The sequence below is a fragment of the Arvicanthis niloticus genome, chromosome 16 (assembly GCF_011762505.2).
Source record: "Arvicanthis niloticus isolate mArvNil1 chromosome 16, mArvNil1.pat.X, whole genome shotgun sequence".
NCBI classification, from domain to species: Eukaryota; Metazoa; Chordata; class Mammalia; order Rodentia; family Muridae; genus Arvicanthis; species Arvicanthis niloticus.
Genome location: NC_047673.1, coordinates 5,294,587 through 5,306,926, shown reverse-complemented (window position 1 = coordinate 5,306,926; position 12,340 = coordinate 5,294,587). Strand labels below are relative to the sequence as shown.

Sequence of the window (12,340 nt, the reverse complement as noted above, 5' to 3'; positions counted from 1 at the left end):
GGGCTACACCCCCGGGAAAGCCAAGTAAATCCTTGTGTCATTAAGTTGTCATTGTCGGGCATTTTGTCACAGCATTGGAAAAATAATGAAATCATTTGGGATGTGATCAGAGTGTTCTCCTCATTGGCAGTCATAACCAAAACGTGATAAAGGATCAGTCAGCACGTAGCTATGCCTCATTATGTTCTGAGCTGTTTACTTCAAGGGTGGGAGCACACTTACTGCAAGGATGTTGGTCTCGACAGCAGAGTATGTCAGGTTAGAAAGAGTCATTCTTAAAAGTGTGGCTGCCCCAAATGCAAGCTCAGTGGATTCATTTTTTTCCCTATGTGATGGCTACCTTTTAAAAGAATCTTCCTGGTAATTCCATAAAGGTCAGACTTGAAGTGCAGGTCATTGTTAATGCAAAGAAGACAGCAAGGGTGCAATTCTGTTTTTCCTGTATTGGTAGGTCACCATTTCTTTATTATCACTAATGAATAAATGTCAGATTCTATTTTCTATTCTTGGGGTGGCCTCATAGAAGTTCCCTCAAAATAAAGCAGAAGATTTCCATGCATGTTTCTTTTGATATTCTGCTTGGTAATTAGTGTCTTGACCATCAAATTTGGAAAAGGTGATTATATATCAGGTCTCTCATTAATATCATTCACTGTCCTGCTAATCTTATTGTTTTGAATATATTAAAGGTTGTTTTAAATTATTCAATGTTTGATTGCTATGGATGCAGGTTCTACATATTTCTAAATAATTTTGTCATAAATAGGTGATCTTTGAAAAAGAACAGAAGTTTACAAATACAATCATTTTATTTTGAAGCAATGTGTTTTTGTAAGATTATGGATTTCTTGATAAGAAAACAAATTACTTTTACTCTAAATACCCCTAAAAGTGGATGGCTTTCATATACTATGAACATCCACTAATTAAGCTGTCATAGAAGTACGATTTTAGGTTTATGAGGTGAGGACTTTCAAGAGTTCAGAACATTCTGTATTTTGTGTGGTTTTCTGCAAAGTGGGTCAGCTCCACTTGTGATCTTCCCATAAGTTAAAAATAGTCTTTTACATAAATATGAGATCAATACAATATCTCTTGTGATGTGATGCTTTTATTGTTAAAAATATTCCTGATGCACAAATTAATCTCTAATCCCACAGCGTAGCAGAGAGTGCATTTAGTTCATTAAGCATTTCAAAAAGCTGAGAAACAGAGAATGCATCTCCCTTTTCCATATAGAATGGAAGAATGAATTTATAGATGTCTGTCTGGTTACGCTGTGACCAGAAAGCTTAGATAATGGATCAGGATATCTGTTACAAAGTGGGAATGTTGCTAAATAAACTGCAGATGCAACAGGGCCATCGGGACCTACAACATCTAATGAACAGTTTTATGGGGGTGGGGAATAGTCAGAACCAAGGTAAACATTTCTAAACTATTCAGGCAATAATAAGCGTGCCACCATTAGTACACTCACTATGAGATATCAATAAGGATTATGTTTCAAATACAAGATACAGAGCTCCACAAGGAAACTGCACAGAAAATTACGCCAGTCATTCAAGTGTAGTCCACACAATGGGTCCTGTCCTGTCAACCTGTCAGCTGCCTCGTGACTGACATTGAGCGGCCTTTCCTCAACACCAAAGTGTCTGCTGGGAATGGCAGAAAGTGAAGAAGCTTGCAGAGACATAGATGAGACTTACAACCTCTATGCTCGGCGGTGATGCCTAGAACTTGATGAACTAAGCCTGGGCCAAAGACAAACGGAAAGGGGAATGCAGAGACAAGGGCTCGGCCTGTGCGTGCGAGGCTCTGCACATTCACCTCAGAGGAGTAAGATGAGCAGACTTGGAAGTTTAGCTCCTCTGGACGCAAGCATCCCTGCATTTTATAAACTGTGTTGCTCTTCGAATTTTCAATGTTCGTTTTTCATGGGAGTCTTAGAGACTGAAGATTTAGTCAAATATCGGGAGTTCCTGGCAAACTACCTTCTCTTGTCAGAGTTGCTCTTTTGTTTCATTGTAACTTTTGCATTTATTCTGGGCATAGCATCCTTGATGAACTCTTTTAGACAAAGCTCAGGGTGAGGAATGGAACGCATTTACAACCTTGAAATTGATACAGCAATGGACTGTTGACCACTCGAGGACCAGAGTGCAAAGTCTACATTGCTTATTCATGTTCCCTGGTGGCTGCCCAGTGAGGCAGCAGATTGCTCACAATGGATGAAGGGCCACTATAGACGATTACTCATATTTAAGGAAAAACACATGACAATTATATTTCATTGTTTATGTGTGTGTTTATGCATGGGGTAGGCATGGATGCAACTGCCTGAGCATGTGTGTGGAGGTCAGAGGTCAATTCCAGGCATCTCCCTTCCCCTTATGTTTCCAAATAACATCTGTTGAGGCCCCAAATCTCATAGATTCCTCTGGACTGGCTTGACAGTGAGCCCCTGGTTCCTCCCGTCTTTTCCTACTTTCTATAGAGCAGGGGTTGCGGAGATGTGTTGCTACGCCTAGCTTTCACATGGGTGCTGCAGATACAAACTCGGATCCTTACATTTTTACAGAAAGCACTTTGCTGTCTGAGCCATCTCCACAGCACAGGAAAGTATTGTCCAGACAACTTCAAATCAATGGTTTCCTTCCTTACTTTGCTGGCAGTACTGGGGACCGAACCCATGGCCTAGGCCATGCTAGGCAAGAGCTCTGCTACTGAGCGTCAGCTCTGGCCCCTGTGATAATGATTAGTGATTACATAATTACATAATTACATAATTACATAATGCCTATTGTCTTCGTGATATCAGTAATTACCCTAAAGGGCTTCCCCATGAAACACAGTGACCGTGGCCACAAGGCTACAGCTTGTAGCGAGCCCAAGTTACAGCATTCTGACTCAGTAAAACTTGTGCAAGGGAAAGAATGAATGAATAAGTCATGAAGAAATGAATGATGAATGAATGAGTGAGTGAGTGAGCACTGCCCCAGTGGGACAATAAAACTTGAAAGAGTAGACACTGGAGTCTGAGCCACACTGTAGGAGTGAGTGCTGAAGGGACTTCCTCTTGGCTACAGCTCGGTGGCAGGGCGTCCCCTAAGCATCCCAAGGCCTAGACACCAGCCTCAGCACTGAAAACAAGCGAACGGCAGCAACAACAAAGCCTCCTATCATTATCTCTTGGCTCTGTACAGGATAATTTGTACAATTCTATCTGGAAAAGAAACAGAATCTCTATCAATGCTTAGCTTAGCTGCCTTTAGGCCACGCCCACACATCCTAGTGTCGGGATACTGAACACACCTCTCTCCTGTTTACTTCCACACTGTCTGTGACACAGCTGAGCCTAGCACATGGCCTGTGGGGTTTCGGTGTTTACTGTTGGGGGATCTCTGCAGATAAGCTCTGCAGACAGTGGAAGCAGATTATAGAGGAGCTGCTGACCCACAATCCACTGAGCAGTGAACCAACCTATGAATAAAGATACACTTGATTAGACTTACACCGAAATGACTTTCCAGCCATTACATAAGCTTCTCTCTTAGTTTACATTTCAAAAATTAAAGGCCTTCCTTATTCCAGATTACACTAAATCTTACATAAGCACAACAGATTTGGCAAGATTGCCTTGTAAGAAAAGGCATCCTTTGCCAATCCAAACTTTCTGATTTAATATCCCCTGACCTTATAAATCTCATTTCTATTAAAGATGTGTTGGAAGGGGCTGGCATCTCCGGCCTGCCACAAAGACACTTTGAGAAGGTTTCGGCACAGACTGCCTGCTTCATTGCATGGTTGCCACCCTTGACTTTGAATCTATCAACCTCTGTATGCTTTTCTTCTGTCCTCTCCGCTGCCCTGTGCGCTGCCCTGTGCACTGTCATGGCTCTGCTCCTTCACCACACAGCCTTTGATCAGCCCATGTGGCTTAGACGAGTTGAAGGATTCATGCTATTTCCAGGCGGGTTTGTCAGTCTGAAAACACAGCTCTGGGTGATCCCCAGGCCAAGCATAATATAGTGATCCTGGGGCTCTTGCTGGTCCAATCCTCTGTCCTTTCCAAATACAGTCACCTCATTAAGTACAAGTCTCTCTCTTCAGTGACGGTGCCTGGAACTCACCACCAAACATAAACTATCCCTTGCAGAAGCCTGCCACCCCAACACTACCTGGGCATGTACCACCAAAGGTTCCTGATCTCAGAACAGGACAGAAACTGAGGAGAAGGGAAAGAAGAGGGGGCAGGATCTCTGAGGAAGAGAGCGGGTCCATGGGTCTTGGGTACCGTGAAGGCACAGCACACTGTAAAACAATGTGGATGTGTGTGTGTGTGCGCGCACACACACACACACACGCTTGGTTCTATGTTGTTTTGGGTGCATGAGAGTGCAAATCTGTAGGCCACAGGTCATCCTAGGATGTCATTACCCAGGAAACATTTGAGACAGCTTCTCATCGAACCCCGTGCTCTCTAAGTCATGTTAGCCATTGAGCATCAAGGATTTGCCTGTCTGTCTCTCCAGAGCTAGGATTAAAAGCATGACATGCCATTCCCAGATGTTTTACTTGGGAGCTGGGGCTGAACTTGGGTACTCATGCTGGTCTAGTGTTTTTGAGAAAGGTGACATGGCCTTTGATGATTCCTTCCTTCTATTCTATAATTTCATAAACACATGTTAGTGTGATATTTTCCCATCCGTGGAGTTAATTGTAGAAACTGGGAAGTGACGAGACTCAGTTGACACCTGAGGTCTGGCCATAGAGGGCTTTCCTTTGCCTCCAGATACACCTTTGTTTCCCCTTAGAAGGAGATAGCACCTTGTCCCACTGTTACTGCATCTGTTGCTTCTATTCTAAGGAAAAGGTCCGTGCCAGCTGCAACCATCGTGCCTCACAGAACAGAAGGAGAACTTGCTGTACTTAACTGAGGAGGACCCAAGCTTCCTTTCTTGCCCTTTGAAAGCGGTTTTCCAAAATAGGAAATACGAGCCACTCCGCTAGAGGAATTGCACATAGTGGGGCCTCAGGTACCAGACATGTGGGTGAAGAAATGCTCTTGCACCCGGCACACCGAGGCTTGCTCCAGTATTAGCTCTCCTGCTGTCGATAGGAAAAAAAACCTACTCGTCCCAGCTAATTGAACAGGGAGGAAGAATAAGTTTTTGTATTTATGACACTAAGTTTTGGGATGGACTAACAAGGTAAAGATGACTGAGCTAGGATGTTGATGCTCTTCTGTGCTCTTTACAGAGCCTTCTTGTGGGTACAGTCTTGTTCCACCCTGTGAGTGCTGCTGCTTCAGTGGAATTTGAGAGAACAATGGGCCCATTTTTTCCCCCTTCTTGCTCACCAAGGGCTGATTCTGATTCTGTCATGAAGCAAAGACCAAACTCACAGCTTGTCTGAGCTGAACCCTGCTGCCGCTAAGCCCCAAATCATATATAACAAAGCAAAGCACACAGTTTAGATTGTTGGTAGTTTGTTGCTGGTGGTTGGTGAGAACTGACTTTCAAAGCCATGGTAGAATGTCTCACAAATTGAAGTCGTAGATGTCAACAGAGAAAGTTCTTGAAATAGAGAGTCAGATCGGTCACTCTTGCTATAGGCAAGGCACACACCCGTATAGGGAGGGCACACACACAGGCCCCTCAGGGTTCAAACTAGCGACAAGCAAACCCTCCACAAAGCGTCTGAAGTTGAAGGTAAGTTCTTTGGATGGCACGTCAGATTCTATGCTTTCTTCAGAATGGCTTGTAAGAACGACTGGGGGCATTTTCTCAATTAATGATCAATGTGGGAGGGCCTAGTCCATCATGTGTGGTGCTGTCTTCAGCAAGTGTGGGCTGTATAAAAAAGCAAGTTGAGAAAGGCTTGTGGAATAAGCAAAAGTAGTGTTCCTCCATGACCTGGGCTTTGGTTTTGATCTCTAGGTTTCTGCTTTGAGGTCTTGCCCCCATTCTCCATCATGACAAGTCATAAGCTATAACATGAATAGCCCTTTCCTCTCCAGCTTGCTTCTGATGGTGGCATTTTGTTATAGCAATAGAAAGAAAACTGAGAACAGTGTCTTCAACCCAGCACACCAAGACTTTCTTGTCCGTATTTGCCAACCTACCATCCTGTTGGAATTCAGAGATAATGAATGTTACACAGAGAAGCAGCTATTTACTTCCAAACTGCAAAATTAGACAAAATGTTTTATCTATGACTTTGGGGTGAGCATAGCTTTCATATATGGTGAGCCTTTTGCTTGGATGAGTTTTAGCTCTAATAGTTAAGCAAGTTGTAGCCAGAGGAGAGGTATTTTATGATGGCCTTTAAGTAGAATACAAGGAGTTCTGTTATACATGGGAGAGGTACAAGCTGCTATCTGGAATTTCACCAGATTTCTATTAAAATGATTCCTATTAAATTCTACTCCAGGCCTTGGTTTTGATAGTGGTGCTTCCTTGCCTGGGGTCATTTCAGAGTGCAGGTGAGCTTCTGAATATGCACGGAGTATTAAATCACGCCTGCTCTCTGACAGCACTGATTGTGATTAAGTCAAGTTCCACAGAGATTGGCAATCTCTCTGTAGATCAATGTTCTTGTCACATTCAGAGAGGTGGTGACACGTTTATGTTGAAATAAGTTAATAATTTCATTTCTGCTTAGCCATTCAAAATAAAGACAAGAGGAAATCACATCTCTTTGAGATAAGAAAATGCTAAAAGGAATGCAGAAATTAACTCGCACACACAGCATTTTCCACACCCAAACTCTTTGTCTAATAGAAATTCAAAAGTATGGTTTTTATTGTGTTATTCAAACTTTTCACTCTGAATTGAGATTCAGTTCATTTCCTATGGCAGGTTTTGTGAAAAGACGTGTGTGTGTGTGTGTGTGTGTGTGTGTGTGTGTTAGGAATTGAACCAGGGGCCTCACACATGCTAGGCAAACACCATCAAGTTACATGTCTGGATCCTGAAGATATTTATTTAGTGCCTGCAAGGCCTGTTAATAGAAACGGTCCCTGCTGAGAAGCCATTATCTTAAGAAAAGCATAGATGTGAAAACCTGTGCTTAATTTCAAAAGGTTAATTGCATAATCTGTTTTTATTAAGGTAGACTCTGACAGAAAGGTATACAAATACAAAAGGCAAAATAAAATGAATTTCAAATCACCATGATGTATAATGCCACACACATACACGGAGTCACGACCCCCCCACCCATCCACACTATTCTGTAGAAACACAGCAATTCATGATGTCTGCTTGTTGTGATAAGCATTAGGACGAAGAATAAAGTTGCCTGGAGAATCTCTGAGGGATGCCTTATTACAGAGCTTGATTGACACCACGTTCCTAAGACAGCCTCACTAAACACACTAGCAAGTGCCAGAAATGTGCTGCTGTTGGTGGATGGATCCTGCTGCTTGGGCCACAGAATATCTCAAACTTGGGGGAAGGCCCATCAAGAAGCTTGGCAAATTGATGTTTGGGTTTGGTGGAGTTTGGGTTAGCCGAAGACTTTACATTTTCTGTAATTTTTTTTTTTTTTTGAAAGGAATTGGCATTTCAAGGGCGATATCGAGACAAAACAACTTCTCCAAGAGATGACATCAGAGTTTTCAGAGCAATGTCTACTCTCCCTTAACTGCAATATCTGTGGTCAGCTGTTGGAGACACTCATTCACAGGATTCACCTTAAGCCACAGAATATGAAGGCTATGAAGCTGGGATGTGGTCTGCTGGGGACTCTGATGTACATGGTATATGGGTCTCTTTTGAGCTGGAAAAAAAGTTAGCCCCACTGACCAAAATATAATGTATCTAGCTAGACCCATGGCTCTGAGACGACGACAGTATGCTTGAATAAGATTTCCGCTCATCTATAGGCAGGACTGCCATTAAACCACTGATAATGTGTCATGGATAGAACTATAACCCAAAGCTTGCAATTTCAGCCCATGTTGGTTCAGGGTACGTTGGGAGGTCTCTTAGTTTTAAACTTACGTATGGATACTCTGGTTTTCCTTTGGTTAGTATAAATCGTTCATCTTTAAAAAAATCTTACTTATGAACAGGTTTATATCTCATTTACCCAAAGACCATTTAAACTTAATGGTGCAGAAGGGTTGACCTCTAACAAGCCAATTAGATGCATGAAAAAAAAAAACCATAGACCCATTTTTAAGCCATATATCCATGAAGACTGATTTGATTTCTGCTTATGAAATAGGCAAAGATGCATGAAGATATATGCTAATGAACAATAACCAATAATATACCCCCCACTCCTATCCACACCTCAAAAGCTTCACTCAAACTTATTCGTGTCCAGTTTACTCCTATCTAATTACCAACCTTGCAATCATCACCTATAAATTATGGTATGGTGTGTTTATAAAACAGTTAATACCATCTTTACCAAGATTAATACTAACTTCACCTGAAAGCCAGCTCTATGTGGACTCTCTCCTGTCCTTCTGTGCCACAGATACACATTCTATCTACACAGCTGTGTCTGCTGTCTAGCTGTGCATGCATATGTCTGTCTCTGAGACTGTGAGCATCTCCGTGCATTGCTGTAGAGTCACAGCGATGCAGTAGACTAGAGCTCCAGACTGGAAGCATATATTTGTAACATTAGCATATATTTGTAAGCTAAATTAATATTCATGAGGTACTTTCTTTAAAGCAGACCCATTTAGATTTTTGATTTTCTTAAACCCAGTCTAAGGTTTATGAATAGATGAGCTGGGAAAGTGGCTGGTTGACCCAGTGTTTACCTCTGATGTTAGTTATCTTCTGTCACCATAGTGTCAACAACTTAAGGGAGAGTCTATTTTGACTTATGGTTGCATGGTTAGATGGCCACAGTGACGGAGACTGGAGGCATAGAGAGTGAACTGGAAGTGGGCTGTGGTGACAGTCTTCAAAGCCTGCCCCTAGTGACACACTAGTGACACACTTCCTCTTGCATGCCTCTGTCTCCTAATGGTTCCATAACCTTCCTACACAGCACCACCATCTGGACAGCAACTGTCCAAATGCATGAACCTATGGGGGACATTTGTCATTCAAACTACCACACCTCTCAAGTGTGAGGACCTGAGATCAGGTCACCAATATCCATGAGGAAAAACCAGACAAAGCAGGAGGATCCTCTAACCCTATGTCTGGGGAGGAACTGAGGTACCCCTGGAGAATGATGGCCAGCTAGCCAGTGTTTCCATATCAGTGTGTTCCATGTTCACTGTGATGCCCTGTCTCATAAAATATGATGGAAAGTGATGGAGGAAAGACACTTGACGTCAACCTGTGGTATGCATATACACTTACACACCACTTATACGTATGTCCCACCAACATTCATAAATAAACATCACACAGTACTAAGCAGGATACATAGCCTAAAAGCCTGGCACAGCCTTGGGGCAGACGGGAGTACTGGCAAGCAGCTGTGGTAAAGGTACGTGCAGGAAGAGTCAAGGCCCTGTTCCTCAACATGCCCCATTGCCTGTGTACTGTTTGGCACATAATGCTTTTTAGTTGAAATGATCTAGTATAGGGGGTTAACAAACTTTGCTATAGGGCCAGATCATAAAAAAAAAAAAAAAAAAATGCCCTAGCTATATTTTGCACTGTGTTTTATCATCTCTGTGACAATTATAATGAAAAAAAATGGCTGCAAACAACATGCAAATAGATAATCCTGCTGCATCCCAGTAAAGTTCCATTCATACAAAGAAGGACCTGCCTGTGTTGTTTGGTAACTTTCATTTAAACTCTATTTTCTTCACAAAAGACAAAGGAAAAAATAACCACATTTATACCATTCATAGCAATGAACATTATGCAAATACTGTATATGTCATAGGTCCGTGGATAGCCACACATGACAGGAACTGAATGCTTTACAAAGTCCTGTCCTTAGCAAGGTTGGTCACTTTCTATATAAGCTCTGTTGACACCCTTTACTGTTTCCCAGATTCTCTGGTTTGCACATGGGACAGGGCAGAACGACTGAGCGTCATGCTACAAATGGAAGTTGAGATGTCGTCAGCATGGCATCTCCACAGAGGGCAGAGCAATGGTTCCAGACTGACCTGGACAGGAAGTCCTCAAAGGAAGGGCGCACTGGGTACCCATAGCGGAACAGCCTCACCAGCCCCAGGACACCGAGGTACTGCAGTTGAGCAGACACATAGAAGTGATCGAACACACCAGGTAGCTGTGAGGTATTGGGCTTAATGCAAAGGATGAAGTGTGGACTGCCCCTCTGCAGCTTCGCAGTGATGTCTGCCAGAGATTTCTGTGGAGAGAGAAGAATGCAGCTGACTCTAAGGAGAGACAGTGGGTGGGAGGACAAAGCAACTTTGTAAAAAAAACAGGGGTCTCTGAATGCAAACCATGAACATGTTTGTGCATTATGCATTACTTCAGCATGTGTGTGCATACAAGTGTGTGTGTGTGTGTGTGTGTGTGTGTGTGTGTGGCCTTTCTTCTGAAGTCACTCAAGGTTTTAGAAATGGAAATAAACTGTCACATTAACGCATTACAATAGAAACAAACAGGGAGCTTTTGACTGTGAAGGTCACTCACGGTGAGTTGTGATGCAGTGGTGGCGGGGTCTCCGCGTTCCAGTCTTTGTAGGAATGTGGAGGTTCCCTTCTTTTTTAATAACTGTAAGGAAGGCAAGGAAGACAGATTTATCTTATTAGCCTCTGGTTTATGAGGAAAAAAGAGAATCTAAGCTTTATGCTCATGTTAATACACTTACAGACAAATTCATAAACAAGAGGTCATAAAAAGTCAGAACCAAAGGGCTGTTTTGTTGCTACAGATTTGGGAAACGGGCAGCTGTGGGTAAGCTGACAGTGTTTGCTGCTGACCTTTCACACTGGTGTTCCTACTTAAAGCAGACTCACCACCTGCCTGTCCCCCATCTTAATCTCATCGTAAATTTAGATTAGACCAGTAGAAAAGCATCTCTGCCGTGTCCTGCCTGTTTACTAGCCATTAACATTAGTCATGAGATGTAGCTCATCCTGGGGCAAGAAGATGCTACTGTGTCATAATTGAGTTCTTCTAGTTGTTACTTTGCTCTTAACTTTAAGGCAGTTATAACACAGGGTGTGGGTTTGACATATTCTTGGGTTTTCCTTCCTTCCTTTATTTCTTCTTTTTAACTGCTGAAAGGACTAGGTTGGGAAGGTACTTCTTGAAAATGGACAGAAGACTGTCTTCTTCAATAAATAATAAAAGCAGCTCTTAAAAGAAAAAATAACATGTGTAGCAAAGATTAATTGACAATGGAAAATAAAAAGACAGAGACAATGGTGACATTGAGTGAAGAATTAAAGGGCAAGAGGTAATTAATTAAACCCCGCCAGGATTAAATGGCTCCACATTGCATTTCACAGAATTATGATGGGGCAGACTAACATAGCCACCGCTCTAAGACAATTCCTCTTAACACCATGGAAGAAGAAAATTCTAATAAAACACAATTATCTGTTTGGTAGTGCTATGTGGACAGTAGCTAATGAGGCAGGATCGTCTGTTTGGTACCATGAGGACAGCAGCTCATTCCTTCCATGGAGATGAACTATGCAGGGCAATGATGCATTGTGGCCGACAAGGGAATGCAAAATGAAGCACTTGGCCAGCTCCAACTTGGCCAGCACCAACCCATTTCCACAAATTCAATGCCCAGTGCTGTGTCCAGTTAAGGAATGGGTAACATTCCTTGTTTCTGGCCCAGGAATCGATGTACAAGGGTGGGGTCGGTTGAAGGGTAAAGCAAGGGTAACAGGGAGCAAAGCATCTCAGGAACCCAAGATGAAGGTAAATCTCCATCCCTATAGGTGGGGCACAAAGTTTCTTTTTCCGGGCAGCTTGCTACTGTGAATTCTCTCTCCTCTCCAGTCTTTCAGGGAAAAGTCTAAAACTTCCCAGGTCTCAAATGCTCAATAACTGAGATTAAAATGTACAGTTTAGATTAGATGTATGGAAATTCTTACTTCTGATGTACAATCTGGATAAAAAGCCCCTTGGAATCAAGCTCTTCCCACAAGGGAACCCTTGGCTTCTTAATGGAGAGATGGCTTTTGCTAGGTGGTGAGATGGGATTCCTGTCACGTCTAATTCTGCAACACGACTAAGGGTTACTGATCCTAGGGTCTGCTGACTAATAGCACATGCACATATGAGCATATGTATATACACACACATATACATACACAGCGGCACACATACACACAGGTAGGGTTGCACAGACACGTACATAAGTACACAAACAGGCACATACACACAGACACACATATACACATAGTCAGACA

At 42.6% G+C, this 12,340-nt stretch overlaps 1 protein-coding gene across 2 annotated transcripts in view; it reads right to left on the bottom strand.

Moving 5' to 3' along the window:
- The window catches only part of Myo16 (myosin XVI), a 482,119-nt gene that overhangs the window by 117,448 nt on the left and 352,331 nt on the right, over positions 1–12,340 (bottom strand). For both annotated transcript variants that reach the window (XM_076913797.1, XM_034520363.2), the window contains exons 26-27: positions 10,602–10,682; positions 10,106–10,311 (exon numbers count right to left, since the gene is read on the bottom strand). In XM_076913797.1, coding sequence (XP_076769912.1) covers positions 10,106–10,311; positions 10,602–10,682 — 287 coding nt within the window. The remainder of the gene's footprint in view (positions 1–10,105; positions 10,312–10,601; positions 10,683–12,340) is intronic.